At 37.7% G+C, this 15,231-nt stretch overlaps 1 protein-coding gene across 1 annotated transcript in view; it reads left to right on the top strand.

Moving 5' to 3' along the window:
* The window catches only part of LOC132548006 (uncharacterized), a 55,710-nt gene that overhangs the window by 21,219 nt on the left and 19,260 nt on the right, over window positions 1-15,231 (top strand). The window contains exons 4-8 of the mRNA XM_060211820.1: window positions 2,007-2,175; window positions 5,370-5,586; window positions 6,909-7,002; window positions 7,810-7,881; window positions 10,472-10,623. Of these exons, the coding sequence (XP_060067803.1) occupies window positions 2,007-2,175; window positions 5,370-5,586; window positions 6,909-7,002; window positions 7,810-7,881; window positions 10,472-10,623 (704 nt within the window). The remainder of the gene's footprint in view (window positions 1-2,006; window positions 2,176-5,369; window positions 5,587-6,908; window positions 7,003-7,809; window positions 7,882-10,471; window positions 10,624-15,231) is intronic.

The following is a 15,231-nucleotide window of genomic DNA, read 5'->3' as shown; positions in this document are numbered from 1 at the left end:
ATAAAGATATGTCTGGTTACACATATAACACAATAAAGATATGTCACACATATAACACAATATAACACAATAAAGATATGTCTGACACATATAACACAATAAAGATATGTCTGGTTACACATATAACACAATAAAGATATGTCTGGTTACACATATAACACAATAAAGATATGTCTGGTTACACATATAACACAATAAAGATATGTCTGGTTACACATATAACACAATAAAGATATGTCTGGTTAATAACAGATATGTCTGGTTACACATATAACACAATAAAGATATGTCTGGTTACACATATAACACAATATATGTCTGGTTACACATATAACACAATAAAGATATGTCTGGTTACACATATAACACAATAAAGATATGTCTGGTTACACATATAACACAATAAAGATATGTCTGGTTACACATATAACACAATAAAGATATGTCTGGTTACACATATAACACAATAAAGATATGTCTGGTTACACATATAACACAATACACATAGATATGTCTGGTTACACATATAACACAATAAAGATATGTCTGGTTACACATATAACACAATAAAGATATGTCTGGTTACACATATAACACAATACAGATATGTCTGGTTACACATATAACACAATAAAGATATGTCTGGTTACACATATAACACAATACAGATATGTCTGGTTACACATATAACACAATACAGATATGTCTGGTTACACATATAACACAATAAAGATATGTCTGGTTACACATATAACACAATAAAGATATGTCTGGTTACAGTTCACATATAACACAATAAAGATATGTCTGGTTACACATATAACACAATAAAGATATGTCTGGTTACACATATAACACAATAAAGATATGTCTGGTTACACATATAACACAATAAAGATATGTCTGGTTACACATATAACACAATAAAGATATGTCTGGTTACACATATAACACAATAAAGATATGTCTGGTTACACATATAACACAATAAAGATATGTCTGGTTACACATATAACACAATAAAGATATGTCTGGTTACACATATAACACAATAAAGATATGTCTGGTTACACATATAACACAATAAAGATATGTCTGGTTACACATATAACACAATACAGATATGTCTGGTTACACATATAACACAATACAGATATGTCTGGTTACACATATAACACAATACAGATATGTCTGGTTACACATATAACACAATAAAGATATGTCTGGTTACACATATAACACAATAAAGATATGTCTGGTTACACATATAACACAATAAAGATATGTCTGATATAACACAATAAAGTTGTCTGGTTACACATATAACACAATAAAGATATGTCTGGTTACACATATAACACAATAAAGATATGTCTGATATACACATAAAGATAACACAATAACACAATAAAGATATGTCTGGTTACACATATAACACAATACAGATATGTCTGGTTACATTAAGATGTAACACACACAAATAGTTACGTCCAGTTACGATGGAAATATATCCGTTTATGGTATGTGATGGCTGGAAACAATCATTATAAACATCATAAAATGAGTACCGCCCTGTTGTCTGACAGAGTAAGGAACGATAGAACCTCAGACCTGAGGTCTGGTGCAATGGTATTGTTAGTGGAAATTCAAACTGATCGAAAATAGACCCTCACTAAACTACACCCTAACTGAAAGTTTCTGCAGAACTGTGACCCGATTCGTAACAGTGTATACGTGACTACAAAAATATCACCTAATAAACAGTTTACATAACCAGGATAAAAACAAACATCACCATCACAACCAAATCGTATCACGACGTACAACACAAAGACACGTGGTTTGGGTAACCAATATAAGGAGCCCATGTTTTTAAGAATGGAAATTAATTTCCTTGAAACTTTTAAGAAAAGAATACACATCATCAGCGTGATCTTTGATAAGACACTAGTATGTAAAAGTGACGTCATCTGTTTAACTTTTTTTTTTACATTTATCATTTACAGACTGGCAGCTTTAATGTAGAGGGTGTAGAGTATGCGATACAAATGATACCGGGAGATGAAAGAGTCAGACGAAGTGTCAGATCACGTGGTGTACGTCATAAAGGTCGTCTGTACCAAGTATTCAGAACGAAAAGACACATGGCATCCATGTCGGATTATATGGACACAGGTAACTAACAATGTACAGGTAACAAACAATGTACAGGTAACTAACAATGTACAGGTAACAAACAATGTACGGGTAACAAAAATGTACGGTAACAAACAATGTACGGGTAACAAACAATGTACAGGTAACTAACACTGTACAGGTAACTCACAATGCACAGGTAACAAACAATGTACAGATAACAAACAATGTACAGCTAACAAACAATGTACTGGTAACTAACAATGTACAGGTAACAAGCAATGTACAGGTAACAAACAATGTACAGGTAACTAACACTGTACAGGTAACTAACAATGTACAGGTAACAAGCAATGTACAGGTAACAAACAATGTACAGCTAACTAACAATGTACAGGTAACTAACAATGTACAGGTAACAAACAATGTACAGGTAACAAACAATGTACAGGTAACAAACAATATACAGCTAACTAACAACCTACAGGTAACAAACAATGTACAGGTAACAAACAATTTACAGGTAACTAACAATGTACAGGTAACAAACAATGTACTGGTAACTAACAATGTACAGGTAACAAACAATGTAAGAGTAACTAACAATGTACTGGTAACTAACAATGTACAGGTAACAAACAATGTACAGGTAACAAACAATGTACAGCTAACTAACAACCTACAGGTAACAAACAATGTACAGGTAACAAACAATGCTCAGCTAACTAACAATGTACAGGTAACAAACAATTTACAGGTAACTAACAATGTACAGGTAACAAACAATTTACAGGTAACTAACAATGTACTGGTAACTAACAATGTACAGGTAACAAACAATGTACAGGTAACAAACAATGCTCAGCTAACTAACAATGTACAGGTAACAAACAATTTACAGGTAACTAACAATGTACTGGTAACTAACAATGTACAGGTAACAAACAATTTACAGGTAACTAACAATGTACAGGTAACAAACAATGTACGGGTAACTAACAATGTACAGGTAACAAACAATGTACAGCTAACTAGCAATGTACAGGTAACAAGCAATGTACAGGTAACAAACAATGTACAGGTAACTCACAATGTACAGGTAACAAACAATGTACGGGTAACAAACAATGTACGGGTAACAAACAATGTACAGCTAACTAACAATGTACAGGTAACAAACAATGTACAGGTAACTAACAATGTACAGGTAACAAACAATGTACTGGTAACTAACAATGTACAGGTAACAAACAATGTACAGGTAACTCACAATGTACAGGTAACAAACAATGTACGGGTAACAAACAATGTACTGGTAACAAACAATGTACAGGTAACAAACAATGTACGGGTAACAAACAATGTACTGGTAACAAACAATGTACAGGTAACAAACAATGTACAGCTAACTAACAATGTACAGGTAACAAACAATGTACAGGTAACAAACAATGTACAGGTAACAAACAATGTACAGGTAACTAACAATGTATAGGTAACAAACAATGAACAGGTAACTAACAATGAACATTTAACTAAAATTTACAGGTAACTGAAATGTACAGGTAACTTAATAAAACTGCACCGGCAACTAACACTGTTCAATAGGAAATTAACAATTTATTGGCAAGTTACAATTTACAGTCAACTAACACCTGTACATTGTAACTAACTAAATTCAGGTAACTGACAATGTGCATGTGTATTTGGCAGGAAACAGGTAACTAACAATGTACAGGTGTATCTGGCAGTGTCCTTGGTTACTGGAAACTAACCATAACAAGCAATGTACAGGTAACTAACAATGTACAGGTGTATTCGGCAGTGTCCTAAGATACAGGTAACTAACAATGTACAGGTGTATTCGGCAGTGTCCTAGGATACAGGTAACTAACAATGTACAGGTGTATTCGGCAGTGTCCTAGGAAACAGGTAACTAACCATAACTAGCCATGTACAGGTAACTAACCATAACTAGCCATGTACAGGTAACTAACCATAACTAGCCATGTACATGTAACTAACCATAACTAGCCATGTACAGGTAACTAACCATAACTAGCCATGTACAGGTAACTAACCATAACTAGCCATGTACATGTAACTAACCATAACTAGCCATGTACATGTAACTAACCATAACTAGCCATGTACATGTAACTAACCATAACTAGCCATGTACAGGTAACTAACCATAACTAGCCATGTACAGGTAACTAACCATAACTAGCCATGTACATGTAACTAACCATAACTAGCCATGTACATGTAACTAACCATAACTAGCCATGTACAGGTAACTAACCATAACTAGCCATGTACAGGTAACTAACCATAACTAGCCATGTACATGTAACTAACCATAACTAGCCATGTACAGGTAACTAACCATAACTAGCCATGTACAGGTAACTAACCATAACTAGCCATGTACAGGTAACTAACCATAACTAGCCATGTACAGGTAACTAACCATAACTAGCCATGTACATGTAACTAACCATAACTAGCCATGTACAGGTAAATAACCATAACTAGCCATGTACAGGTAAATAACAAGGAACAATTCCATGATACCATTATCTTCCTGAATTAGACATACACGAGTTTTGCAAAATGTTGAAGCTAGATTTTGCAACCTTTACAAGTGATATGCTCGTGTACATGTATCACGACAATACCACAGTATAGAGCTGTAATATTTTACGATAAATGAACGGCGAACTTTAAAGAAAACTGTTTATTTGTACAAACGACCACATCAAGCATAAAAAGCCCATTTTATGCGCAAAATTAGCAGCGTAAATAAAGATCCCAACATAAATACGTCAACATAATCACGATTAGGGCGTGGTTATCATTGTTTAAATATTACAACAGTTTCCAAGACAATTTAATGACAAAATAATTGGTTTAAACTTTCTGTTACCTCTACTACGTGAACGTGATTTGAGCCATGACGCCATCTAGCGAGGAATTTGGGAACTACTACTTTTATTGATAAAATTTCAGACCTAAGATATCTCATATTTGACCAATCAGAACGCTGCTTGCTCATTACAGCTATAGCGACTCTCGGCTCCAGTCTAGACACATTATTACTTGTTCCCGGAAGACAAGAAACACTCATACTCCCAAGATCTTCATCATCTATAAGCTCTGAATTCTTTTTTAACTATATGTTTTATGATTATCGAAATGAAAACTAAATCTTCATTATTTTTTCAATTAAGGCGGTGATCCGAACAAAATACAAAAGAAAAGAAAAGGCAATAAGGGTGGAGCTATGAGACACTCAGAATCTGTGATAGATCTGACAAGTAATGTAACAGATCCCATGGCGATGCGAACGAGAGGGCGAGTCATCCAAGGTAACCGTCCGTCACCTCACAGACGTGCCCTCTACCATCTCGGCCTGCTGTTAGTGATCGACTATAATATATACAGGCGGTAAGTCTACATTTACCCTTGGTTAATGTAATAATACTAACAATAATAATAAATATATACGTTGGTTAAGTGAGTTTGAGGTCAACATGTTTTATGTTAAACCAGAGGGCCGAAGGCAAGAGTTTGGTCCTAGGTTTCGCATAACACATGTTGACCGAAAATCCAGTTTACATATGTTTTTGTTTTACCTTCTACCGTTGATAAGGCAACATCAATTTGGTAGACGAGTTTGGCAGGGGGCACTACCATAGTTTTATGGCGGAAATTGCCGACTAACGACCGGAAAGTACCGAACAGTAATGAGCTGTTTCGTAAGCAGTTACCGTGGATATATTGAGCGGTAACCATTGTTCTGGAACAAACATCTGGAATTCCAGACTTTATTCACCATAGAAAATTACAGAGAATAAATAGTAAAGGTATAAGAAATATTTCATTTAAGTGTCACATATAATTTACATTATAACTTATGTAATCAAATATTCATAAATATTTATGAACATAAATGTGATTTATTTGTAATTGACCTGAAAACGAAACTCTGAAGTTATCATGTAAATCATTTCATTATTATGATTAGAACTTAAAGTGAAAAGGGAGATAACTGTCTACTATAATAAAATGTTTTTTACGGAATGTTCCATCCTCGATACTCCAGGGATCACGATCACATTCGCTCTCTGTACCTCTGGAAAAACGTCATGGCAAAATTGAAGGCACACACGAAGTTATTTGATTGGTACCAGGATAAAAAAACTGACCAATCACAGGCCGATACGCCCTTTTGAAGATTACAAAAGAGTGACACCAATCTTCACAGCCATTACTATATACCGATGTGTGAATTTGAGATTCGTTTGATGTACATCAAAGGATCAAACTAGTCTTTTTGTCTTGTTCACAAGGTGCCGCACATTGAACCTTCAATTTTGCCATGAAGTGTTCCAGGGGTATAGAGAGCGAAAGTGATTGCAAACCCTGGAGCATCGCTGATGTTTCTGTCCAAATATTGTTTTTCCTTTGAAAGAGTTGAAATCTTAGCGGCGTTTTTACACCAAAATCACTATAAACCGTGAAAATGTCCAGTCACCTTATACGTCCTCTGGTGTACATATATAGTTAATTAAGTTCAAACATAATGAAAGCAAATTCTTTTCCTTGTTTTAACTGACAATATCTCTTAATTATCAACATAATAGACATGTATTTATGTACAATGAACATATTTCACGTGAAAACCACCTTCATCAGTATTTTACACTAAATAAATCGTCTGAGTGAGTATAACTATCAACACATGAAGTTCTTTTCCTGTTCTACAGATTTTTCGATGCGTCAACTGGAAGTTCCCATTTCGAAAGAGACGAACAAGCTAAAGCCAACATACGGGAACATATGGCTAATATAGTGAACGGGGTAATTAATATTGTGTCGCTTGAATTCAAATGTTGTCAGTTATTATTCTTTATTTATTATTTATCATTCAGTCTTCTGGACAATAATTTTCAGTTAAGCTGATTTTTCCCATTTCCAATGTACGAGTTAAATTATAACGTTCATTAAGACAAATATTCACTATTAAGAAAGTGACGGTGTTTTAATGCAGAATGTATGTATTTATCCCGTAATCGATACTTATCGCCTTATATATACCTATCACCTAATCGATACCTATCGCCTAATCGATACTTATCACCTAATCGATACCTATCACCTAATCGATACTTATCGCCTAATCGATACCTAACGTCTCTGATAATCAAAATCAGGCTATGGGTGACTGAGACTTGATTAGGAAACAACATTACAAAATTAATAATGAGCAAAAACAGACATGCTATATCTCACTAGACGATACCGTCAATTGGGGACCCTATATTGTCACTGCCAACATGATAATATATTTATATGATCGAAGTTCATGGTCTTTCGGGGACTCGTGACACCTGGCTGTGTTAATAGTACCAGTCCAGTGGACTAGTTGATGGTATGGTCCGTAATTACAAGTATTTACACGTGAAACATGCCTTATCGCCCCTAATGTAACTTATATCCGAGTTACAGAGTGGATCATTACTATGGTATTTACAAGTATTAACAAGTGACCCCCTCTCCCCTACTCACCGGGTTACAGGGCGGTATTAATACTATGGTGACAATGTAAGTGAGACATTGTCACAGAGAGTGTTTATGTAAGTAATTTTCCCCTTGTGTTTTTTCCAGGTCGATCTACGTTTCAATAATTTCGAGACGTTTGAGGTAAAGGTTGCTATAACTGGATACGTAATCATTGATGTAAGTAATACATAACTTCTTAAATCACATTTCTATCTAATATACAAAATATTTATTTATAGAATTAGATCCGGGGTATCTGTATGATATATAGCGGTCTATATAGTGATATCTTACCGGTGTGTAGATCATGATAGCGGTCTATATAGCGATATCTTACCGGTGTGTAGATCATGATAGACAGCTGTCTATATAGCGATATCTTACCGGTGTGTAGATCATGATAGACAGCGGTCTATATAGTGAAATATTACCGGTGTGTAGATCATGATAAACAGCGGTCTATATAGCGATATCTTACCGGTGTGTAGATCATGATAGACAGCGGTCTATATAGCGATATCTTACCGGTGTGTAGATCATGATAGACAGCGGTCTATATAGTGAAATATTACCGGTGTGTAGATCATGATAGACAGCGGTCTATATATCGATATCTTACCGGTGTGTAGATCATGATAGACAGCGGTCTATATAGCGATATCTTACCGGTGTGTAGATCATGATAGACAGCGGTCTATATAGTGAAATATTACCGGTGTGTAGATCATGATAAACAGCGGTCTATATAGCGATATCTTACCGGTTTGTAGATCATGATAAACAGCGGTCTATATAGCGATATCTTACCGGTGTGTAGATCATGATAGACAGCGGTCTATATAGCGATATCTTACCGGTGTGTAGATCATGGTAGACAGCGGTCTATATAGCGATATCTTACCGGTGTGTAGATCATGATAAACAGCGGTCTATATAGCGATATCTTACCGGTGTGTAGATCATGATAGACAGCGGTCTATATAGCGATATCTTACCGGTGTGTAGATCATGATAGACAGCGGTCTATATAGTGATATCTTACCGGTGTGTAGATCATGATAGACAGCGGTCTATATAGCGATATCTTACCGGTGTGTAGATCATGATAGACAGCGGTCTATATAGCGATATCTTACCGGTGTGTAGATCATGATAGACAGCGGTCTATATAGTGAAATATTACCGGTGTGTAGATCATGATAGACAGCGGTCTATATATCGATATCTTACCGGTGTGTAGATCATGATAGACAGCGGTCTATATAGCGATATCTTACCGGTGTGTAGATCATGATAGACAGCGGTCTATATAGTGAAATATGACCGGTGTGTAGATCATGATAAACAGCGGTCTATATAGCGATATCTTACCGGTGTGTAGATCATGATAGACAGCGGTCTATATAGCGATATCTTACCGGTGTGTAGATCATGATAGACAGCGGTCTATATAGCGATATCTTACCGGTGTGTAGATCATGATAGACAGCGGTCTATATAGTGATATCTTACCGGTGTGTAGATCATGATAGACAGCGGTCTATATAGTGATATCTTACCGGTGTGTAGATCATGATAGACAGCGGTCTATATAGCGATATCTTACCGGTGTGTAGATCATGATAGACAGCTGTCTATATAGCGATATCTTACCGGTGTGTAGATCATGATAGACAGCTGTCTATATAGTGATATCTTACCGGTGTGTAGATCATGATAGACAGCGGTCTATATAGCGATATCTTACCGGTGTGTAGATCATGATAGACAGCGGTCTATATAGCGATATCTTACCGGTGTGTAGATCATGATAGACAGCGGTCTATATAGCGATATCTTACCGGTGTGTAGATCATGATAGACAGCGGTCTATATAGTGAAATATGACCGGTGTGTAGATCATGATAGACAGCGGTCTATATAGCGATATCTTACCGGTGTGTAGATCATGATAGACAGCGGTCTATATAGCGATATCTTACCGGTGTGTAGATCATGGTAGACAGCGGTCTATATAGCGATATCTTACCGGTGTGTAGATCATGATAGACAGCGGTCTATATAGCGATATCTTACCGGTGTGTAGATCATGATAGACAGCGGTCTATATAGCGATATCTTACCGGTGTGTAGATCATGATAGACAGCGGTCAATATAGCGATATTTTACCGGTGTGTAGATCATGATAGACAGCGGTCTATATATCGATATCTTACCGGTGTGTAGATCATGATAGACAGCGGTCTATATTGTGACATCTTACTGGTGTTAATAAGTACCTTTAGACAAGGCTTGAAATTATTTGTAAACATGTTTTTACGCGATGATAACCCGATTGTAATTTTATTATATTCAATATCGATTGTATCTTTCCTTTATCAAATTTATTGTACTTCTCATTCAACAAAAGGATATGTATATGTAGATCTTGCTTTCTAAAATCACATTCACTTGATAAAAAAAACTTCGCACATAGCAGTGTAATGCTAGAACAACATTTTACAGCGTCATGCCTTTCATATTAGTTTAAAGTTTACTTTTGAAGCCAAATCAAACAGACTTTATAACTAAAAGTTGTTTACTAGAAAAAGGGAATGCGTTTTGATATTATAGAAAAAATTGTCCTATAATTGACGTATGTTCATCATTAAGTGTGAGAAATATCAATCAATGAAACCGATAATGATTTCGAACAGTTCTATTAATTTTCTCGTGAAACTGCTTTGGAATTGGTGTTTACTCAGTTTTGAACAACTATGTGTTTAGAAAGAAGAAGATTCCCGATGGACACTTCAGAAAATTTCCAAACGTCCACGTGATATTCTGAATGCCTCTATTGCTCTGTCAGAACTCTTTGAATGGAAGAAAGATTTCCAACAGGATCTTCCTCCTCATGATCACGTGATGCTTTTCACACAGTAAGTGACGTTGATTTTTTTTTTCCAAAAAAGTATTTTTTTTCAAAATAAGAGCAGTTGTACCAACTGTATAGCCACGTTATAACCAGTTTATCATCCTCTGAAAACGCTGTATCGTAGCCTTTATCCACCAAGTGTATCGCAGCTTTTTTTAAGACGAGTACCATAAGGTGTAAGATGTCTACAGATAGGACAAGTCGAAACCTTGCCATTTAGTTCTGGAATCCATGTTTGTTGTGTGCAATACACTGTCTGCTGTTGGTGACCTAGGTCGCCCATCATCGCCCATTCCGTCTAAAATTCCATATCGCCTACTCCTACAGGAGATCTACATTGCTCATCAATCTATCAGATCTAGATCGCACACTCCTTCATTATATCTAGATCGCCCACTCCTTCATAAGATCTAGATCGCCCACTCCTTCATTAGATATAGACCGCACACTCCTTGATTATATCTAGATCGCCCACTCCTTCATCAGATCTAGATCACACACTCCTTCATTAGATCTAGATCGCTCACTCCTTCATTAGATCTAGATCGCCCACTCCTTCATAAGATCTAGATCGCCCACTCCTTCATTAGATATAGACCGCACACTCCTTGATTATATCTAGATCGCCCACTCCTTCATCAGATCTAGATCACACAATCCTTCATTAGATATAGATCGCCCACTCCTTCATTAGATCTATATCGCACACTCCTTCATTAGATCTAGATCGCACACTCCTTCATTAGATATAGATCGCACACTCCTACATTAGATCTAGATCGCACACTCCTTCATTAGATCTATATCGCACACTCCTTCATCAGATCTAGATCGCACACTCCTTCATTAGATCTAGATCGCTCACTCCTTCATTAGATCTAGATCGCCCACTCCTTCATCAGATCTAGATCGCACACTCCTTCATTAGATCTAGATCGCACACTCCTTCATTAGATCTAGATCGCACACTCCTTCATTAGATCTAGATCGCCCACTCCTTCATTAGATCTAGATCGCACACTCCTTCATTAGATCTAGATCGCACACTCCTTCATTAGATCTAGACACACTCCTTCATTAGATCTAGATCGCACACTCCTTCTTCATTAGATATATCTATTATATCGCGCCACTCCTTCATTAGATCTAGATCGCACACTCCTTCATTAGATCGCACACTCCTTCATTAGATCTAGATCGCACACTCCTTCATTAGATCTAGATCGCACACTCCTTCATTAGATCTAGATCGCACACTCCTTCATTAGATCTAGATCGCACACTCCTTCATTATATAGATCGCACACTCCTTCATTAGATCTAGATCGCTCACTCCTTCATTAGATCTAGATCGCCCTTTCCTTCATTAGATCTAGATCGCACACTCCTACAGTAGATCTAGATCGCACACTCCTTCATTAGATCTAGATCGCCCACTCCTTCATTAGATATAGACCGCACACTCCTTGATTATATAGCACACTCCTTCATTCTAGACTCTCTTTCATCATATCTAGATCGCCACTCCTTCATTAGATAGATCTCCTTCATTATCTAGATCGCACACTCCTTCATTAGATCTATCGCACACTCCTTCATTAGATCTAGATCGCACACTCCTTCATCAGATCTAGATCGCACACTCCTTCATTAGATCTAGATCGCACACTCCTTCATTAGATCTAGATCGCACACTCCTTCATTAGATATAGATCGCACTCCTTCATTAGATCTAGATCGCACACTCCTTCATTAGATCTAGATCGCACACTCCTTCATTAGATCCTTCATAGATCTAGCACACTCCTTCATTAGATCTAGATCGCACACTCCTTCATTAGATCTAGATCGCACACTCCTTCATCAGATCTAGATCGCACACTCCTTCATTAGATCTAGATCGCACACTCCTTCATCAGATCTAGATCGCACACTCCTTCATTAGATCTAGATCGCACACTCCTTCATTAGATATAGACCGCACACTCTTTCATTAGATCTAGATCGCACACTCCTTCATTAGATCTAGATCGCCCACTCCTTCATAAGATCTAGATCGCCCACTCCTTCATTAGATCGCCCACTCCTTCATTAGATCTAGATCGCACACTCCTTCATTAGATCTAGATCGCCCACTCCTTCATTAGATCTAGATCGCACACTCCTTCATTATATCTAGATCGCACACTCCTTCATTCTAGATAGCACTCTCTTTCATCATATCTAGATCGCCCACTCCTTCATTAGATCTAGATCGCACACTCCTTCATTAGATCTAGATCGCACACTCCTTCATTAGATCTAGATCGCACACTCCTTCATTAGATCTAGATCGCACACTCCTTCATTAGATCTAGATCGCACACTCCTTCATTAGATCTAGATCGCCCACTCCTTCATTAGATCTAGATCGCACACTCCTTCATTAGATCTAGATCGACCACTCCTTCATTAGATCTAGATCTCCTTCATTAGATCGCACACTCCTTCATTAGATCTAGATCGCACACTCCTACATTAGATCTAGATCGCCCACTCCTTCATTAGATATAGATCGCCCACTCCTTCATTCTAGATAGCACTCTCTTTCATCATATCTAGATCGCCCACTCCTTCATTAGATCTAGATCGTCCACTCCTTCATCAGATCTAGATCGCACACTCCTTCATTAGATCTAGATCGCTCACTCCTTCATTAGATCTAGATCGCCCTTTCCTTCATTAGATCTAGATCGCACACTCCTACAGTAGATCTAGATCGCACACTCCTTCATTAGATCTAGATCGCACACTCCTTCATTAGATCTAGATCGCCACTCCTTCATTAGATCTCTCTTTCAGATCGCCCACTCCTTCATTAGATCTAGATCGCACACTCCTTCATTAGATATAGATCGCACACTCCTTCATTAGATCTAGATCGCACTAGATCGCCCACTCCTTCATTAGATCTAGATCGCACACTCCTTCATTAGATCTAGATCGCACACTCCTTCATCAGATCTAGATCGCACACTCCTTCATTAGATCTAGATCGCACACTCCTACATTAGATCTAGATCGAAAACTCCTTCATTAGATCTAGATCGCACACTCCTTTACCAGATCTAGATCGCCCTTTCCTTCATTAGATCTAGATCGCACACTCCTACAGTAGATCTAGATCGCACACTCCTTCATTAGATCTAGATCGCACACTCCTTCATTAGATCTAGATCGCACACTCCTTCATTAGATCTAGATCGCACACTCTTTCATTAGATCTAGATCGCCCACTCCTTCATTAGATCTAGATCGCACACTCCTTCATTAGATCTAGATCGCACACTCTTTCATTAGATCTAGATCGCACACTCCTTCATTAGATCTAGATCGCACACTCCTACATTAGATCTAGATCGCACACTCCTACATTAGATCTAGATCGCACACTCTTTCATTAGATCTAGATCGCCCACTCCTTCATTAGATCTAGATCGCCCACTCCTTCATTAGATCTAGATCGCACACTCCTTCATTAGATCTAGATCGCACACTCCTTCATTAGATCTAGATCGCACACTCCTTCATTAGAACTAGATCGCCCACTCCTTCATTAGATCTAGATCGCACACTCCTTCATTAGATCTAGATCGCACACTCCTTCATTAGATCTAGATCGCACACTCCTTCATTAGATCTAGATCGCACACTCCTTCATTAGATCTAGATCGCCCACTCCTTCATTAGATCTAGATCGCCCACTCCTTCATTAGATCTAGATCGCACACTCCTTCATTAGATCTAGATCGCCCACTCCTTCATTAGATCTAGATCGCACACTCCTTCATCAGATCTAGATCGCACACTCCTTCATTAGATCTAGATCGCACACTCCTTCATTAGATATAGATATCTAGAACGCCATGTCGTTTCATTAGATCTAGATCGCTCACTCCTTCATTAGATCTAGATCGATCGCCCACTCCTTCATTAGATCTAGATCGCACACTCCTTCATTAGATCTAGATCGCCCACTCCTTCATTAGATATAGATCGCACACTCCTTCATTAGATCTAGATCGCCCACTCCTTCATTAGATCTAGATCGCACACTCCTTCATTAGATCTAGATCGCACACTCCTACATTAGATCTAGATCGCCCACTCCTTCATTAGATCTATATCGCACACTCCTTCATTAGATCTAGATCGCACACTCCTTCATTAGATCTAGATCGCACACTCCTTCATTAGATCTAGATCGCACACTCCTTCATTATCGCATTCATTAGATCGCACACTCCTTCATTAGATCTAGATCGCACACTCCTTCATAAGATCTAGATCGCACACTCCTTCATTAGATCTAGATCGCACACTCCTTTACCAGATCTAGATCGCCCTTTCCTTCATTAGATCTAGATCGCACACTCCTACAGTAGATCTAGATCGCACACTCCTTCATTAGATCTATTAGATCTAGATCGCACACTCCTTCATTAGATCTAGATCGCACACTCCTTCATCAGATCTAGATCGCACACTCCTACATTAGATCTAGATCGCCCACTCCTTCATAAGATCTAGATCGCCCACTCCTTCATTAGATCTAGATCGCCCACTCCTTCAT

Source organism: Ylistrum balloti, unplaced genomic scaffold, assembly GCF_031769215.1.
Source record: "Ylistrum balloti isolate Yb309-2 unplaced genomic scaffold, AGI_CSIRO_Ybal_v1 Utg369994, whole genome shotgun sequence".
Classification (NCBI taxonomy): domain Eukaryota; kingdom Metazoa; phylum Mollusca; class Bivalvia; order Pectinida; family Pectinidae; genus Ylistrum; species Ylistrum balloti.
Note: the sequence above shows the minus strand (reverse complement) of the source record. Positions and strands in the feature narration are given on the sequence as shown.